This window comes from Sceloporus occidentalis, unplaced genomic scaffold (genome assembly GCF_023333645.1).
Source record: "Sceloporus occidentalis isolate IW3139 unplaced genomic scaffold, rSceOcc1.0.p SCAF_5, whole genome shotgun sequence".
NCBI lineage: Eukaryota > Metazoa > Chordata > Lepidosauria > Squamata > Phrynosomatidae > Sceloporus > Sceloporus occidentalis.
Genome location: NW_028316985.1, coordinates 32,078,708 through 32,098,909, shown reverse-complemented (window position 1 = coordinate 32,098,909; position 20,202 = coordinate 32,078,708). Strand labels below are relative to the sequence as shown.

At 39.3% G+C, this 20,202-nt stretch overlaps 1 protein-coding gene across 1 annotated transcript in view; it reads left to right on the top strand.

Moving 5' to 3' along the window:
* The window catches only part of MYH9 (myosin heavy chain 9), an 84,877-nt gene that overhangs the window by 32,894 nt on the left and 31,781 nt on the right, over positions 1–20,202 (top strand). The window contains exons 4-10 of the mRNA XM_089528096.1: positions 3,919–3,946; positions 4,587–4,680; positions 12,033–12,125; positions 12,619–12,682; positions 13,344–13,442; positions 14,488–14,631; positions 18,428–18,523. Coding sequence (XP_089384222.1) covers positions 3,919–3,946; positions 4,587–4,680; positions 12,033–12,125; positions 12,619–12,682; positions 13,344–13,442; positions 14,488–14,631; positions 18,428–18,523 — 618 coding nt within the window. The remainder of the gene's footprint in view (positions 1–3,918; positions 3,947–4,586; positions 4,681–12,032; positions 12,126–12,618; positions 12,683–13,343; positions 13,443–14,487; positions 14,632–18,427; positions 18,524–20,202) is intronic.

The window sequence follows — 20,202 nt, the reverse complement described above, 5'->3', positions numbered from 1 at the left end:
TGCAGAGGAAGTGGGCGATAAAGGCCTGTTTGGGTGTTCTTTGACTGCCTTGTGAAGCACTAAGCTGCATGTTACATTGTCGTTTTCCACCCCCCACTCCCACCATTTTCCTACCTAGATTAAAGTCAAGGGTTCTTGTGCCACAATTTTCATTATTCATCTAGTATCAGAACACCACAATCCTATATGCTGAAGAGTATTGTGATAACACTGAATTTTACTAAGTTTTTGACTAGACCCTGTGGTCTCTTCCAACTCTGTGACAATAGCATTCTGATGTTTTTATATACTGGGAGATTCCAGGTTAAAAACTGTTGTCCATCTTGCTGGATGAGGCAGTTTACATTTGATGCTCCTGAATTGTGCATCTTATTAGATGAGATCCAGCAAATGAAAGCTTATGCCATTATAAACATGTTACTCTAATGGTCTGTGTATATATTGTTGTAACAGATATGCCCCCCCCCCCCCACTTGCAATAAAATCTTGGCTTCTTGAGTTTCTACATGATGGAGACCAGCCCTGTTAATAAATAATCTAAAGGGAATTAGTGGCTTATAGGCAGTTGTTCTGGTAGCTGGCTGAAATACATTATAATTGCTTGAGCTACTTTGTTTTAACAATGCTGTTGGGATGTAGCTCTGGAATTGTAAAACAGGTAATGGATTCCATTCAGTTGTATGTCTTCTTTTTGCAGAACAGTCAGTCATGTTTTTCCCACCTGAAACCCTTAATCAAACAAAGTTAAAGTACTTTCTTGGTGCTAATGCTACTCAGCCATGGAACTGGGGGAAGAACCCCTTGGTCTATTTAGATACCTGAAGTGAGCACTTGGGATCTTTTCATCTGAATAGTAATCCTAGCATCAGGGACAACACAAAGGTTAGGTTAGAAAGGAAAACATCATTCTCTAGAATACTGGTATTTCCTCCTTAGTCTTAGAGTGTGTATGTATGCCTTCAAGTTGCCTGTTGACTTATGGTGACCCCATGAATTTCATAGGGCTTTCTTAGGCGAGGAATAAGCAGAGGTAATTTTGCCAGTTCCTTCCTCTGAAATATAGCCTACAGCACCTGGTATTCGCTGACAGTTTCCCATGCAAGTACTAACCAAAGTTAACCTTGCTTAGCTTCTAAGACCAGAAGGGCTGTGGTACTTTTAGGGTATTTAGGCCGCTAGACTGCAGCAGCCTTTTTTGGTATATTTATTGGCTTCCGACTATGTGACTGGCGGAGGAGAGTGAAAAGGAAAGTCCAATAATGGTTGAACAACAGGAAACAGGATCCCATGCAGCACGTCTCTGTTGTCAGTAAGCAGAAGAATTCTAACTATCCCAATGATGAGTGCATTTCAGGGCTGGGAAAATTCTTTCCCCCCTATATTCCAAAAGGGACTATTTCCTTTTATGGCAGCGTCTGCATGCTGCCTTGTGATTTGTCTATACTTGCAGGTGCATTCCTTTGAGCTTAAGGAGGAGGTGACTAAGAAACCTGCAGCAAATAGGGAGTGGGGGGTGGGAGGAGAATAAATGACTGTATTTGTCGCATTTGGGGGTTTCTCTGATTGGTTGCCAGCTAATATATGTCCACTTTAGTAGAGAATAAAGCGGCTACATCCCTCTCTCCACCTCAGGAATTTCAGGCAAATTAGTCAGATGCTGTGTCATGGTTTTCCTGCAGTCTCTTTCTGCCTTTTGAGGGAGAGCTCCTCCTGTAAGCAAAGACCACATGCTTGGGCTATGGGGTCTGAGGCCATTGCAAACCTTTCTCAGTTGGACATCTACCAGACAAGTCACTATGAGAAAGCACAGTTACTTGTAATCTTTCCTAAATATGCTTTAAAAGATATAGGGGAATCTTGTACCACCTTTGAGATTGGCTAAAACAACAAGAAGAAGAAAAAACGCCCAATTTCTAGAATAAGCTTTTATAGGGACAAGTGGGTAAGACATAATAGTACATTTGGCCCTCTATATCCATGAATTTTTTATCCACAGATTCAATAATCTATGGCTTTAAAATTATAAAAAGTACATAAATTCCGAAAGCAAACCTTGATTTTGCCATTTTATAAAAGAGACACCATTTTACTATACCATTGTATTTAATGGGACGTCAGCATCCACAGATTTTGGTATCCATGGGAAGTAGATACCATGGGCCCACAGTGGTGCTGGTGGTAGATGTAGTAAATGCTGTAGCATACGCTGAAAGCCGAGCGAGGAAAAGGGATGGCACGCCCCATAAGGGGTAATGGCGCATGCGCCTCTGGTGCACGCACACCACTGTGCCACCACATGCATGAGCCCCATTCATTTAAATGGGACTCGAGCATACGTGGAATTCCCCTTACGTGGGGGTTGTGGTCTGGAACGGAACCCCCATATAAGGGAAGGGCGGACTGTATTGGGATGAGATTTTCATTACCACTGAAGTACATCTCAAGATGACCATTGAAATGTTAGTAAATTATAGTTCACCCTAACCAATCTAAGCAATAGTAGGGAATGCTGAGAGTTGAAGCCCAACAACATCTAGAAGACCTTGTGATTCCTGCCCATGCCTTGGAGCAAACATGGGCTGGAATTCAGTTAGGGACATAAATACTCAATATGTGTCCCCTGTGTGTGCGAATGTCCTTTTACGGGTGCTGTTGGGGTTGGTATATTATTTTTATTAATTTAATGCTGAAACAACTAACACAACTATGTCTTTGCTTGATTGCTTTAGTTTTCCTATAGTAGTGATGCATGAAAAAAAATTAGTGTAGAGCAATAGTAATTCTTAAAACACCTGTAGCTTTATAAAAATGTGTCATAATTATTCAGAGACACAGTAACCTCCCTGGAATTGCCTGCATGATACAGAACCACCCTGTTGTCTGTGCTGCTGAATACATCTCCTGGGGCAATGTGCAAATGACTCATTAGTTAGTCCCCTGATCCTCCTTCTAAACGCCCAGTCATGCAGAAGCCTTCCGGCGTGTGTCTGTGTGAACCACTGACCATGTAAAAACGTTAATTTGTGGTCTCCTGAATGGGTCAGGGGTCCGAAGATTTATCCCTGTCACTCATCTGCCAAATTAATAACAATTCTACACTTATAAAGCATACATAACTGCCCTGTGTGAATGAAAGGGTGAATTAGAAACCGTGACTATCAGCCATGCAGCTGCTTTTATCCCTTTAGCAGTGACAAAAATCCAAATAGAATCTTTGTATATGAAAACATTTGTAGATTACCTGAGATGTTAGGTTTGGAAGTTTAGTTAAAGTTGTGTTGCTTAATTTTATTTGGCTGCAGAAAGCATCTTAGGCTGCATCCACATTGCACAATTAATTCAGTTAGACACTGCTTTAATGGCCCTGGCTCAATGTTGTGGAATTCTGGGATTGGTAGTTTTATGAGATAATTTAGCCTTCTCTGTCAGAGCTCTGGTGCTAAACAAAGTACAAATTCCAGAACTCCATAGGATGGAGCTATGATAGTTAAAATAGTATCATACTGCATTAATTCAGCAGTGTGGCAGCAGCCTTAGTTATAAATACATTTTGCTACACAAAATAATCTGGGGAGAACTTTTCTACATGCTCAAAACTTTTCTGCACCATTTAAGAATTATACAGAATGTATGGTGATATTAAACATTGGCAGGTGTTGAGCTTTGCTTTTGCATGGTTGCTGTGTAGTTTGAAAACTATTCAAGCAACATGGGCTGTTCAAGTTTTCTTTTAACAAAAGTCTGTTGCCTTTGCACCAGAGGGAGAACACGCTAGCTAAGGTTAAAACTGTGTAGTGACATATGGGGACTTTCTCAAGAGAGTGAGACTAGGCCTGCACTAAAAATATAATAGGAAGGAAGAAAACTTGATTTCAACCTGAATCTGATCCTCTTTTGTTTGCTTCTTCTTTTTTTTAGATCGAGAAGACCAGTCTATTCTCTGCACGTAAGTATTTGCATAGCTTGCCCATTGCTTATATAGCTGTTGGCAGTTTAAAAAAGAATAACTAAAATGTAGCTGAACAACAGAAGTGCTTTTATTGTGAAACCTAACCTTTTAGGGATTAGCTAATAGTTCTAGAAAGATGTATGTACAGAGTTTTTGATGTGTTTGCCTAATCTCACTAAAAAAAAAAAGATTGAGGCCAGGTAAAAATTAGGCCCCCTACTGAAATATCTCATTTGGGTAAAAATGTTGGAGAACTTGACAATTTTTTTTAAAAAAAACTTACAAATAATAGATGGGGTGAGCAGACACCCTCCTTTCCCAAGACATGTCCTTCATTTCAACCTGCTGTCTAGGAGGAACTTCAAAATGTCCTCCATTTTGAGGTTGACTGAGAAGCATGAGTTTACTTTTATATTAGTGTTCCAGCCTTTATTTGGTAATGTCCTATATTTTTCTTGAATATCCTGCATTTTGTGGTGCCTTGTTCTCTGAGGTTATGGCATCTGGTCACTCTGCTTATTCAGCATACTCAAGCTAGCAAGATACTTTGGAGTAATATGTTACAAAGCTTTTGGAAGTCTTTTATAGAAGGATTTGTGTGTTCATACATATTCTGAATAGGTTTTGTTTATTGCAGTGGTGAATCAGGTGCTGGAAAGACAGAAAACACCAAGAAGGTCATTCAGTATCTGGCTCATGTTGCTTCATCACACAAGAGCAAAAAAGATCAGGTAAGTTTCTGTGCTTGAACTGGGACTTTATTCTGGTATTCCAGCTGAAAAACGCACATTGACTTCTTGTGTGTGTACTCTAGGTCAGGCTGATCTTTAGTTGCCAGTTTGACTGGTATCTAAATCCATTTGTGTGCCCACATGATACTGATGTTCCTGACTTTGCTAACTTTTTGCCACTGACTTTGGAGAGATTGTGATAAGCAGAAATCTATCAAAATGGCTATTTTTATGAATGGTTTCAACAAGGCAGTTTTGTCAAGATTGGGAGGTACCACCTTCTTTTACACTAACTCTCCTCCTGTAGTTACAGCTTTTATTTTTCTTTTGCCATGAAGACACTACATCACTAAAGTCTTCAGCTTTAGTGATAACAATAGTAACCATAAGAACTCTCTAATGATATATGTTATTGTGTTGAGAAGGTTTCCATGAAATATTGTCTCATGTATTTTTCCCCCCTTCTACCTTTGATGGATTATGTCCGAACTCATCAGTTGGGACTTCATAGGTGAGCTGCACGTTTACTGCACGATCTGCACCAGGAATGCGTGTGTTGCTCTATTGTGTGATTTGTAGAAGCTTTTCACTCCCACCAATGTCACTTTTTGCCACTAGAACTATTGTGTAAGACAGTTCACAGTTTGATTTCACATAGCCTTCTTTTCAGATCCCAGGATGGGAGACTCTAGTTTATCCTATAGCACATTTGTTTATAAACTAAGCCTATTAGCCGTTTTCACTTTAGGTCTGTCTTTTTTTATCACGTTCAGTGAGTGAGGCATTTTGCACAGTGGCACAGGACACAGATGTCCTCTTTGGAATAGTACAGACTATCTGGTATCCATAGTTACTGGCTGACTTTTTCCAGGCCTCCCAATCCATCTAGCCTACTAGCTGTGGGTACAGGACGCTGGGAAAGGTCATGAAGAAATGGCCCTTGCACAGATTGGATGTTCCAGCCTGTAACATGGTTGCCAGAATTAAACACAAGGGGAAATGCTAGTTATCTTGTAAACATTATAATGAAACCCAGATGCCAAGTATAATCCCTATTGCTACATAAAACCTTCATTTTGATATTTAAGTATACTGGCATGCTGTGTGTCCGTAGGTTAGTTCTTAAAATATCTCTGCATGGTGTGTGTGCGTGTGCGCACATTCTAATGAGTGGCTTTTGGAAGCAAACCAAGATTTAGCTTTCTGTATGCCAAACCTTGGGAGACAACAGCTTTTTCCATGGATTATCCACCAATATACTTAGAAATACTTATTTTCAGGATTTAGGAGTCTGAATGAATTTATATTCTTTTCTAATGCTGTCACCCTAGATGATAAGTCTGCAAGTCAATATATTTGGGGTGAGGGTTGATTGGTACCCAGGTTCTGAGCTGTGCTTCTTACTCCTAACTAGAATTGTTTATCTTGTTGGCATATTTAAGAGACTGGGGTCAGCGAAGAGGTGTCCCTTCTCAGAACGTACAGCTGACACAGAATGTTTCCTGAGCTTTTATGAGGGTAGTTGTTACATGGAAGTTCCCCTGAACCTTTCCTCTGGCCAGATGTTTAGAATATCTGATTTTGGTTTTCACAGTATACATGCCTAGAATCTATATTTGTGTTAAATCCTCGAGGGCTTCAGAGGCTTTGTACTACAGGTTCCATACTACAAGATAACTGGATGAAACCTGCATCAAGGCTTTATGTGTTCTCTAACTATTTCATGTAACTGTTAGTGCTACAGTTGATAGTATTTTCATGTAGCATTATTCCCAGCATTTGGCATGTCTAAAATCTGTCTGGTGGTTACCTTGTTGGCATTTATCTGCCTGTTTGCAGGTAATATATTTGGTTTAGTGCTGTGACAGCTTGAAAATTGTCTCAAGGCATCCTGTATCCCTTTTGAACTTCCCTTCAGCTGGCTTCAGTCATAAATAGCTAGTGAAACCTCTCAGATACATTTTGGAGCAGATGTCAAGTATATGAAGACACCCAAGAGTGATACTGTTCCTGGATGCTTTCCCGAAGGAGGTCTTTGGAGTTGATGTGTGGGAAAATTGTTCTTCTGAAACCCTAACAGGTCAAGAAATTTGCACACCCCAACATTGTAGCCTAATGAATAGAGTTGTATTTCTGGTATCGTATGTGAGGTTAGATTGATTAATTAAGTATGGACATTAAACCAATATATTGTTCCAATGTAATATTGTAAGCCCGAGGGCAGGGAACCGTCTAATTAAAAAGATTGTATGTACAGCGCTGTGTAAATTTACAGCGCTTCATAAATAAAGGGTAATAATAATGTGAAGTCGAAGGCTTTCATGGCTGGCATCCACAGTTTTCTGTGGGTTTTTCGGGCCATGTGGCCATGTTCTAGAAGAGTGTGTTCCTGATGTTTCACCAGCATCTGTGGCTGGCATTTTCAGAGCATTCTCTGAAGATGCCAGCCACAGATGCTGGCAAAATGTCAGTAACAAACTCTTCTAGAATATGGCCACATAGCCTGAAAAACCCACAAAAAATATAATATATTATTCTGTTGAGGGGGAAAGGATCCTGTGTAAAGCGCAAGCTACAACTAGAGAAAAAGGAAGAGCACATTTTCTTGAAATAAAGCCTTGGGTTCATTTCCTCTCAAAACAGGGAGAAACAAACAAACATTAAAGAGATCTCATGGCTTGAACATGGACTATCCTTGATCATATGATATAAAACTGTTTTTAAAGAAATCTAATGCCTGCTTCTAATAGTTTCATTGATGAGGCAAGAAGTAACATTTCACATATATCAATCTGATAAACAGTACAGGATAAGGTATTATAGTATTCAGTCATATGTTACTGTAGTACCATATTATAAATGAGAGTTACTATATCCCATTTAATGTCAGATTTGGCTGAGGAATACTGACAGCAGGGGAAAACCTTGCTTATCTTTAAAATGAGGCATGTATGGATAGTAAACAGTATCACAGGAGAACAGTGGGTTCAGAAGCCTCCAGAAAGCATTATTCTCCTTTTAAATAAGGTATGTGCTCCCTGTACAACTTGTTCTCTTTTTTTTTCCTGACTAGAAACAGGATTTTAAAAAACTTCTACCACTGAATATTGGTATCACAAGGCATCGGGTGGTGGAGGATGCAGCCTCTGCCAGTTTCTAGATGGGGAATCTTGCATCTGGTATCATTTAAATTGGCTATGATTGTCTTAGTGATAGAACTGGCACTTAAAACTGCAGCTGTTTCACCAGATCCTAAAAAGAAATATATTTATGGAGATAACACCCAGACACCAACCCTCAGGATCAGTTTAACTGAACTAGGGATTTCTTGTTATGTTCTGTTGCTTGTACTCAGTTTATCTCGTAAATCACTTGGTTATCTTTGGTGATAGAAGGTAGTCTGTACATAATTTTAATAAATAACTGGTAAACCCTGTAGTTTGCAGAAATCCTGAAGGAATGTCACCACCACCACCTGTAAAAACAAAAAATCTGGAAAAGGACTGAGCATATTCATTATCCACAAAAGTTGAATGTTATTTGTAAAAGAGAAGCAGAAAAATAAGGGGGGGAGGCTGGGTTGTTGGAGGGGGAGTCTGTGTCTGTCTGGAATGTTGAACAGAAACACTTCTAATAGGAAACAAGAATATGCTGCAACTTCGTGTTGTAGATTCTTCTTTGTGTTCAGAAGCTCTGAACTCTCATAATGTGGATGTCAACTAGGAAGCAGCCACTTCCTTCTTTAGATTCCTCACACACTGCCTGGCTTCCTCAGGGAAGCTGTAACAGCTTTGTGCTACTTTGGGCCTTAAAAAGCAGCCCCCTCCCTCTTGTTTTCCTCCATACTCTGCTGCTTGGTCCCATCCAGTTCATCTCTTTTGCCAATTCTCTTGTCCTTAAAGTGGAAAAGGTACAAAGCATTAACACTGACTACACAGGATACTCAAGGCAACCAGTGTTCCTCATAGCCAAACAGTGGACTCTGGCATCAAAATATTTTGGTGGCTGCTCTCTTCCAACCTAGCTTTTCTTCTGATCTTGACCCTGCGTTGAAGTTGTAATGTTTCAGTTTGTGACATCACCCATTCCCATAGCAACAGATTGCAGTCGCAAACGAAGGATTAGGACTCCACTGCAGGATCAAAAAGGAGAATTGGGAGGAAGGGACAGAAGCCTTTCTCACACACCCATGCATGTCAGACACCAGAGGGAGTTCAGCATTGCTGGCAAAATAAACTTTGCAGAGCACAACTGAGACTTTGCTTTCTCCAGCCCAACTGATGGGGTGGTCCTTGATGGAGAGCAGCTGTCCTTGCCTGTATCTGTTCCCATGGCTTAACTGTCCTCTGTGATACTATGAATAAATATGACGGTGGCTGTCTGCTTTGGGCAGCTTAGTTCCATCAGATTGCAAATTCCAAAAAAAAAGTACTCTTTGGTACTCTGTTTCAAACGGAAAAGTCTAATCTGATCTGGCAAGGAGGAGTACTTATATCAGTCTCTGTGAAGACACACCCAACTAAAGGTGGTGGCATGTATGGGTGTGCAAAGCCGGTACCCTGGTGAAATCAAACTCTTCTACCCAAAAAGGCTCTGATGCTGAGTGTAAAGTTCAAAAAAGGGGAAAGTTTAATTTAAAGAACAAAAACAGAGTTTTCTCCTCCCCAGCTCTAAATAACTTGAAATAAAAGATACTTTACAGACTTTCAGCAATCTTCAGGGTGTCATCTCTCTGGGTCTGATCTTGGTTTGATCTCCTCTCTCAATGGAGCTGGTGCAAGATCTTTCAGCTCCTGAATTCTTTGACTTCATGTAGGTAACTAATTTTGCTGACTTGTTTCTGGTAACTAAATCGGCTAACTAATTACTGGTAACTAATTTGGCTAACATGTAAGAAATGCCCTTTCCGGCTGTCTGGGCCTGTTTGCCACCAAAAGACAGCTCTCTGCCTGCTCACAGCAAAGATTGCCTCCTACTAAAAGCATCTAGCTAAAGCAGAGCATCCTGGGAAAGGGCAAACCAAACCTGGAAAAATGCAGGGGATCCTACAGCTCCTCCCACAACTAATACAATGAATTTTCCTACACTAAAATATTCTATGGCCTGAACCAACACGAAAGAAAATGCAGGGGGAGATTCAAATAGTCCTGGCAGGACATCACAGTCTCTGTGTTGCACATGGAACACAGTAGGAGTATTATCCCACTGATAGCATTTCTCGCCACTCACAGTTAAAGAACTAAGTGAGTGATGCAATATTTAATCCAAAGTATTGATCTAAAGAAAACTATTACAGGGACATGGCAGAGGGGTTTACTTGGAGGTGGATGGGATAAGTGAGAACATTTGATGCTGACCCCTGACAAAGTGATCTTCTCAAACTGTGAAAGCATTCCTTGAATGAACTGAAAGTTAGGGTTGAGTAAAAAAAAAAAAGAATTCCTGTAAAACTTTTCAGATTTTCTGGTAGATGTAGAGAAGGTGCAGATAATAATGTGGATTATTCTCTAAATCACTGAGAACAAAGCAGGAATCTTATGATCTTCAGGATCTTTAGATGACCCTTCATGTCTTGGCTGGGAGTGGGCATACCAAGGTCAAAACATCTGTTTCCTTTTAATGGTAGTTGCCAGCTATCCCGTGCCCAGAAGTATCTTGCTATAAAAACTACTACTTAATAAGTGTTACTCTGTCCCTTAATGTCATCTGATAGTATGACCATGCAAACTCAGCACAACTCTGTTGAGTACTTGGGCCCTTCATTCTTTTTATGGCATATTTCTTTTCTTTTTTAAAAAATATAGTGCTGAAAGCCGCACAGGGAGGAAGGGCCGGCAGGCCCCGTAGGGAGTAATGGGATGCCGCCATGCCGCCGTGTGCACAAACCCCGTTCATTTAAATGGGGCTCAAGCATGCGCAGAATTTGCTTTATGCGGGGGAGTCCGGAACTGATCTCCCACATAAAGCAAGGGCGCACTGTAATCTTTATTAATTTCAAAATGACAATTCAAAACTTTAAAAAGGATACAAGTGCAGACACACATACTAAACACACTAGTAGACACATATTAAACACAGTAGAAATTATTCAATACATATACATACACATACAAAAAAATCTCACATAAGAACATTACCTCACATCTTCTTCCTCATTCAAACCATTCACATCCTTACATCTTCTTTCTTCCCCATCTCTCCTTCCTTATCCTACCTCCTTATACCTTCTTCCCCATCCCATCTAAAAACCTTCTATCCTTTTTCTCATTCTGTATCTATCATCTTCCAGTTCCTTCCAGCATCATCCCATTCCACCCCTTCTTCCAAACTCCATCACTTACTCTCATCCTCACAACATACTACATCCTTCCTACTCTTCCAACATACTACAACCTTCACTCTAATAGCTAATCTTCATTTTGATGGCATATTTCAATGGAGTGTGCATTTCCATTCAGAGCTTGTGGCTGGAGATGTTGGGGGGCCCTTGGGAACTGATGTAATATAGTGAGTAGAAAAAGAAATACTGTTTCAGATCTCATGGAGTGCTTATCTCAGTGAGCTGAAGTTTGGCAAGCCACTGGTAACCTAGCTCACTAGCTGTTGTTTGGGGCCAGTAGAGGCTTACCTTACAAGGCTGTTTTAAAGCAGAGGTCTCCAATCTTTTTGAATTTTGAGGGTGTTAATGAGTACTGTCACGAAATGGCTTCTACAGGGGAAACTACCGTTTAAAGAATGTCTTCCATTCTCTCAAAATAGTTTGAGTGGTAACTAGAAAGCAACAGAATTTAGTTTCTATATGTCTCACTCATCCTTTTCTTTCTGATGAGTGCTTTAGGCCAATGTGAGACAAAGAGGCATACTAGGGAGAAGTAAGAAGAAGCATGCTAAGGAGAGGGGAAGGTGGGTGATTTATGCCCATGGGTTCTGAGTTTCTAAACCCCATTCTAAATATTAGGACTAATGTATGTGAAGCCATTGGATTGAATAAAGACTGTATTAAATCATACATTCAATACTTGAATAAAGTCCTTTTCTGAACACTCAATTTGGTAAGTGCATCTATGAAGCTTACTCTGCATCTGTTTTAATGCCAGTGGCAGAACTCAGCTGAGTTCATCTCTCTCTCTGCAGAGCTCAGATCTAAAGAAGTAGGCATTTTCAAGATATTGGAATAGGTTCATAAGCTGCCAACTTAGCAAAAAAGTGGAATCTAACCAAAAATCCATCCATATATTCATTGAAAGTGGCAAATACCTGTTTGCTGTTCTGAGCTGAATGAGGAAATGTTTCATAGAGTTGGAAGAGATCACAAGGGCCATTTTATCTGTTGTTCATATTTTTAATTCTAGGGAGAACTTGAGAGGCAGCTGCTTCAGGCCAACCCTATATTGGAGGCCTTTGGGAATGCCAAAACGGTTAAGAATGACAATTCTTCAAGATTTGTGAGTATCTCCTACCTCATAATTGAAAGATGCCTTTCAGGGGGAAAAACTGAGAGGGTTGAAGGCCACGTTAGTTGTTTGGTTTTATAAGTTAATCTCCTTGCACCTCAGTTCACCTTGTTTGCATTTGTAATATGTTATTGCTTCTGGTACAGTTAGAACTTAGCTATTGACTGTGAGAGCTGTACCTTTAGAATGATTTAAAAACTAAACCATTTAAAACAGTATTGTTCTGCCTCTGTCAGCTGGTATCAGATAGCTAACAAGAGCCAATCAAAATGTTTTACATGATGTAATTTATTGTTCTCTGTTACTAAGACATCAGTTTATTGTAAGAGAAAGTAAAAGGCAATTTGATATCCACTTTCTTCATTCTGCACAAACTGGCAGTGAGCATGGATTTTGCAGGAACCTAGCAGAATAGATCTGTTTGAGGATATGCATATTGTATTGTTCATGTGTGCAGTTAGCTAATACTTCTGAGTTCTTGCAGGGAAAATTCATCAGAATCAATTTTGACGTAAATGGTTACATTGTTGGAGCCAATATTGAGACGTGTATCCTTTTCTGCGACTATGGCAATCCAGTCACTTTCAACAGGAAGAAGGGAAGGCACATACATAATAATCTTGTTTTAGAAAAGTTGTGGGTGGCTGCACTTTAAAGTCTGAAGAAGTAACTTGCTTTTGTAAAGTGACAATCATTTTAGCATAATAGTTCAGCAACCTCAGGGTGAAATGTGTTAATAGTTCTGTGGGTGGAATTCCTGAGAACCATGCTATAGGAGAATGCCAAAATATGGCAGAGTAATATCTGATCTTCTTCTTAAGCTTGCTGCCTTTAGTCTAAAATAACTAGGTGTTTTTTTTGCAAAGCAAACAAATAGTATTGTATACCTCCCAAATTATGCATATTTAAATTAGATTACTTTACTTAGGCTGAAATCCTGTACCTACATCTGAAGTAGAATTCATAGGATTGCATTTTTAGTTACAAAAATATTTGATCTTTTTTTCTCTTGTTAATAGTAGCTTGGTTACAGAGAGTGAGATTGTATGAACTGGCAATCAAGCATGCAAGGTAGATGTACTGGGGCTTCTTGGGAAAAATGACCCACTAGTAGTTTATGTTTGAAATGGGACCAAGCTTCTTGAGATCCTTTATGTGTAGAATTTTAGAGATGGGCAGTCTTGCTTTCTTCCCTTAACCTATGTAAAGATCTGTTGGAGAAATCACGAGCAATACGTCAGGCCAAAGAAGAACGGACATTCCACATCTTCTATTACTTGTTGACTGGTGCAGGGGAGCACTTAAAGAGTGAGTACTTTGGGTTAAACATATAGATGCTCTCTCACTTTAGGTTTGTCACCAGCCTTTTACAAATGCTTGGGATGAGCATTCTCTGGTTGATCACCCTTTTTAAAATTCAACCATTCTTTTCACTGAGTAAATGTGTCCTGTCTAAAATTAGGGTATGTAGAGCATTAGATCAGGAATGTTACAAAACCCTTGGAATCCCAGACATGAATTAATTGCTAGGGCAACACTCAAAATACAAACGAGCAACGTTCTAATAACTGCCCTCCGGTTATGATTTAGAAATGAGATTGTAGCCAAGAAAGGGTAATAATTTTGTTTCCTGAGAGCCAGTTTAGTATCATATAGCCCCTTTTCTGTTTTATGTTAATTTTGGATCAAATAGGATATTGAAGCAAGACACCACTGAACTGAGTTAACACAGCCATCTGCTTACATGGAGGAGGCATTATTCTTTGATATCCATACACCACTGTGGCATAACTTCTGTCACATCCGTGTTCAAATCTTAAGATAAGGAATGAAGACAAAACTCATTCAGTCCTAGTTCAGGTAGAATCTAGTTTCCTATAGACAATTTAGCTTTATAAATCTACCTTTTGTAAGATGTAGGAATAGTTAGCCTAGTGTGTGCTATAAGAATGTAGCTTAGGGTTTCCTGTGTGCATATTTTTGTCCCTTCAAGTCACCTGTCGGCTTACAATGAGCTGTGAATTTCATTCATTTACAGTGACAGGTGAATTAGGCAAGGAATAATCAGAAGTACAGTTTTACCAGTTGCTCTTCTGAAATGTTGCTACAGCATCTCGTATTTATTGGTGGTCTCCCATCCAAGTACTAATCAGGGTTGATCCTGCTTAGCTTCCAAAATAAAATGAGATCTGGTGCCTTTAGAATAGTTCCTGTAGGCAGTCTTAATTATGAATAGTAGTATCTGACCTGTCAAACTTGATCTGAAGCCTGTACATTTTAGTCCTGTGACTTACTTTTAATATTCCAATCAAGATGTACTAAAATGGTGTGCTTAATCTTTCTCATCTTTTAGATGACTTGCTGTTGGAGCCCTATAACAAATATCGTTTCCTTTCCAATGGACATGTTACAATCCCTGGTCAGCAAGATAAGGACATGTTTCAGGAGACTATGGAGGCAATGCGGATCATGAGCATTCCAGATGATGAGCAGATGGGTATGTAACTAATAAAACGGGCTTAAAGCTTGCAAAAGGGTTGTGGCAAAGACTGTCAAGAAACACCATAATGGGCTTATTTATTTGCATACCAATTTTCCACAAAATTGTGCTTGTCTCCCAGTGTACCAAATGAACACCAGCCCATATAACAATTCAGAAAGCTTAATGGAAAAGAAATAATAATTAATAATAATTTGTTTTATGTATATACCACTATTCCAAAGATCATAGCAGTGAACAGCAAGTAAGCTAATTAACAAGTAAGCTAATTTGCCCCCAACAGTCTGGGTACTAATTTTAGCGACCTCGGAAGGATGCAAGCCTAAGTCGAGCTTGGGCCCTTTTGCTGGTCTTGAACTCGCAACCTTGTGGTTTTGAGTGAATGGCTGCAGTACAGGCATTTAACCACTGCGCCACCAGGGCTGCGGTATGTATGTTTAAAAAATCTCTCTTTTTAGCTATGTAAAAAACAGTGCAAGTAAACTGATTTTAGAGAGGAAATAGTGTAAGATAGAAATAAATAGAAATACACTGTACTTGACATAACAAATTTCCATTCTAGGAAGGCAGCTTGGGACTCATCACAATTAACCTACAATTGCTAGTTGGCATCCCAACACTCTAAAGGTAGCCCTTCTGTGAGCTTCCATGTGAAGGCAAGGTTTGCAGTCCTCCCTCAGACCCTACAGATTTTCACCCTTTCTTCATCAAGCACTGTCTTCGAAGTGCAGGAGGCTTTGTCAGATTTGAATGAAATCCTGAAGCACCTGGATGCTAAATTAGTGATCAGAAGCCTGTCAGGGAAAGTCAAGCCTAACTGCACGCTAGTTAGGTACTATTCTGGAAGGCAATTCTGAATAACTGGCCCAAAAGTCACAGTCATGTAAGAACTATTGGTGAAATCATCCACTGAAATGTTAGAGAGCAATTTCTTAGTAGAGATGTGATATAATCTGTATCTAGTCATCTTGTCATTATTTGCCCAACAGTATTCCAAACTGCCCTGTGGCATGTAGCAAATTGTATATGGCTGTGCTGGTACAAATTATTAGCAACAGGGCTTTTTTGTCTCTGCATTTGACCTTGACAGTATATGTGCTGTGAGTGAACATCCAAAGAGTATGAGTTGTTCAATAGAAGCATGTCTTCCTCTACCTTGTTTTATCTTCTGAATTCATTATTTATTAATTAAACGTATAAACATACAACATTAGGAAAACAGTTAGTCTGGCCGTCTGCTTCAGAGTAAAGGTTCCAAACCTCTAAGCCATAATTTGCTTAAATTAGATAGTAGAAGCATTCTGTTGGCTGAAAAGGTGTTACATTTGATGCAGCAAATGTTGTATTTTTGAGAGAGCTTTGTATTCTACAAACTGCCAGGAATTGACCACTGTGCCCCTTGTGGTGTAATGCATTATTGCAGCCCTTTCAGTGGGTGATGCATGAATTGACTGACTGATCTAACTTAATTGCACTTTTAGACTGCCCTATAATCAATGTTGTCTGGGCAGTGTGTAAATATGAAACTGAGACACTGTTGCAAACATAGCTGGTCATACAGGAACACTATATCAAGTTAATTCATTTGGAATTAAATTATATCAGCTGAAGGTGTTCACCATGTGACCAGTAACTACACTGCTAATTACATAGTTTGGCATCCAATGTGAGTTTGTGATCCTACTGTAGGCTCTTTCCTCATTAAGACCAAGCAGACAGGGATCTCTTATTGGTTGAAGATGGTAGCACTTGACTATCAATCTGATAATGTTGGAGATAGAGAGAGATAACTATCTGCATCTGCCACTGCTTCCATTGAGGTAGGCAATGAATACATTCCTGTGGTTTGGCCATCTCCATTAGACTGTCTGAACCACAATTCTGTGCTTTCTATTAAAGGAAAAGCCATAATGTCTACATAAAATTTAGTGCCTAGCAGAAGGATTTACCATCCCCTTCAACTTTTTCACTTTTTGTTGTACAGTATTACAACCATTATAGCAATACTTTGTATCTTCACAATATTAAGTATCTTGTATCTATCAAATATTAAGAATACCAATTAAATGCATTTCATAAGCCAATACATTTTGTTGTATAACAACCATTTGTAACAAAATGTATAGGCTTCATGAAATGGATTTAATTAGCATTCTTAATATTTGATAGACACAAGATACTTAACATTGTGAAGGTACAAAGTATTGCTATTGTGCCACAAAAGTTTTCATAGTGCTGTGTATTTTATGCACATCAAATGATAATAGTGCCAGTTAAATCCATTTCAGCTCCAGTTTGTAAGACAACAAAATGTGAGAAAAAATATCAACAAAAGTGAATCAACAGGACACTGTGTATATGTCTGTAGTGCCTGTAAACAGCATTTTACTGAATTTAAATGGAATATGGTCCGAAGCAGCTGGGCCAAAAGTACTGGCTTCTGTCTGCGTTGTGGGTCTGGCGTTTACACATCGTACACCCTAAACCTAGCTGGTCTGAACTCACTCCAACTTGGTACTGGCACAAAAATGAGCAGCAAAAAGCTGCTCCTTGTCGATAGACGGGTTGAGGATCAGGGCCAGGTGTGTGCAGTTTGCTGTTGCCCTGGACCAGCACAGACATGTACTGTTCTTTTAAGCCCATTGCATGACCCCTAAGTAAACAAATTTGTGGTGGTACACGATCACCCTCCAGTTCTAGGTTACTAAATCTTAATGAGGTGTAGCAACGTCTTTCTGAATTAATTCTCTCCAGGTGAGTATTGCTAGTTTTGTGTCAACATTGCTTCTAAAATATCTCAGAGTCCTTTTTCTTGCTGGACAGAAAATTAGGTGGATGGGTCAAAAATAGCCCACACTCTAAGCTCAGAAGCTTCCTTTACTTGAACCCTCCTCTTCCTCTGTCTGGAAATCACTGATCTTTCCTCTGTTTTTGATGTTCAATGATGTGTGTTCTTGCTTATGTGGCCAAACTAACACCATCCACTTACAAGCAGGGATGCATCAAGAAGCTTAGAGTGCTCTAGAGTGATGTATTACAGGCACTGCTGTTAACAAATGGATTACTCGGGTACAACACCATTTCTGTTCTGATGAATACAATAATTGTCAAAGCTTTTAGTTTTGTATGTGTCTGTAAGAAATAATGTTCATTCTTCACTTCTCATTATTTGAGGGTATAAGGTGTTACTACTGATCTTCTAAAAGAGGGCTGGGATCCCACTGCCTAATCTTAACTTGAAAACAATATTCCATTCACAAGAACATAAGAGGATCCTGTTTTCTCCTGCTGCCCTGACTCCAGTATTTCCTAGAGTGTAGAGGAGCAACAGCAGTGAGACAGAATTTAATTTTTGTCTCCACAGTCTGAAGCCGCACTAGAAAATGTAATCAGCAGGACCCTTGCTTTAAGATAAAAATTAGAGGGACCTTTCCCCAGGACCCTAGTATAAGATAAGTGGCAAAACTACCCTGTCATTACACAGCAATGAGCAACCAAAGGAGCAACATAGATTACCTACAGCACTAATGCCAACAGCTAAAAATGTTTTTTCTTGGCAATCCATCAATTATACAATGAATTATAATAAGCAGGTGGATAAAATCCATGAAGTATCTTGGAGGCAGACATGGCTGAGTATAAAAGTGAATGTGAGAACTCCCCTTCCATATTTTGTTGCAGGTCTAATTAGTACAGCTATTACCAAAAGGGTAATGGGGTTGACACATCTGTGCAGATCAATTTGTGGATGATGCTTCCTGAGTGAAATTTGGTATTTTTCTTTCCTCTTTAGGTCTATTAAAAGTAATCTCTGGTGTTCTTCAGCTTGGGAATATTGTGTTCAAGAAGGAACGCAACACAGATCAGGCATCCATGCCTGATAATACAGGTAAAGACGTTCCATGGGTATTGAGTGGTAGGAGCTATGCTCCTAATTCTCAGTTCAAATCTTTAAAAATACTGTGTACATATATCTAAGAGACCCATATCTAAGAATATGCACAAATAAACTCTTGTGGCATTGTATAAATGATTACATACTTCATGGTGTTTTTAAATGTAAACAGGTTCTTAGCAGTGGGTTGTAGCTGTTCAGGTTATGAACAGTCAGTGGTATTGCCTCCTGGTGGCAGAAACATTGTATACATGTATATATTAGCTCCTCCATTGTCTTAATTGAAGCCACCTGTGAATAGGCACATGTATTGCCTATTGCTGTGACACAGAATGGAGAGTAAGGGAAAGGAGGGGGTGTATAGTAGTGGAAAGAGTCAGGAGAAGGACCATGGATGCTGAGATCTGCAAGGAAAAAATACTGAGGAGACAAGAAGAGAGAAGGAAACATATATACAAAACACCAAAAAGTAGAGGAAGACCGAGCACAGCCAAGAGGACTAATAGAGTGAGAGGATGGACTTACTGCTTTTCAGAAGGGATATGCATTTGATACTGTTGGTGTGTTTTGAACAGCCACTTAGGATGGGTTGGATTTGTTCATTTGAACTATGTGGTTAGGTTATAATCTCTAAAATTGAATCTCTTTGCTTCTTCTCATAACTCTGAAATGGATGCCTTACACAATTCCTGTACCAGGAAAAAGGTGAAAAAGTAAACAGTTAGAAGTGGAACTACAGTATTACCATGGAAGTAAAGCTGTATTTAGAGTTTGAGGCTTATTACTAATACAATGTAGTTTTGCTTTCAGTTTAGAGATGAAACACATTCAGGTGGTATTGGTTTAAATGTCATTCCTAGGCGTTAATGTCAATTATGAAACTTTTGACTTTGGGGATTTCAACTTGGTCACAACCTTGTGAGTGCTGGAGTTACTAAAACATGGTTTCTGGCCTCCGCTGCTCAAATTACAGAAATTTCAGGGCAAAGGGGATTACAATTCTTAGGTCAGAGCTGGCTAAATTTAAAACACGTTGATATTTGATAGCAGTTAATATTTAATATAGAGAAGAATGAAGAAACAAGGCTTCATAAAGGGTGTTTGCATCCTTTTACAGCCAAATCAATGTGCCTTCCAGCTATAAATATTTAAGAAATTATTAGCACCATACATACGAACCCATGTAAATGAAATTGTGAGAAGCTGAGTACAATCTCTTGGACGGGTTCCAGAAATTGAGAGACCTGCCTTAAAGTGACAGAGAATTTAGGACTTAAGCTTCCTCATACTTTTTGGTTTCTAATCAAGAAGGTTCTTTAGTCATATAGTTTGACAGTTGGAAAAAGTAGTGATTGTTCTTCTCTCAAAATTATATTGATTACATGTATATCCCTTCTTTCTTTCATGATGGAACTACCCTATGCCATGCACAGGTAGACATAGGATGGGTGGATGGGCAATCTCCCAATCAGGTACTAACCAGATCCAAAATCTGTTTGGTTTTAGCAAGGTTGTGATGTTGCTTCAGACTATGCCTTGGGACCTGTTGAGTGACATACACAAAACAGTGGTCATCTGTCTCTCTGGAACAGGAAAAAACAAACTAAAAATTTTCATCTCTTAATGTACTTGGAGAGCTATTAGGTCTCATTATATGACTCTTTCAGAAACAG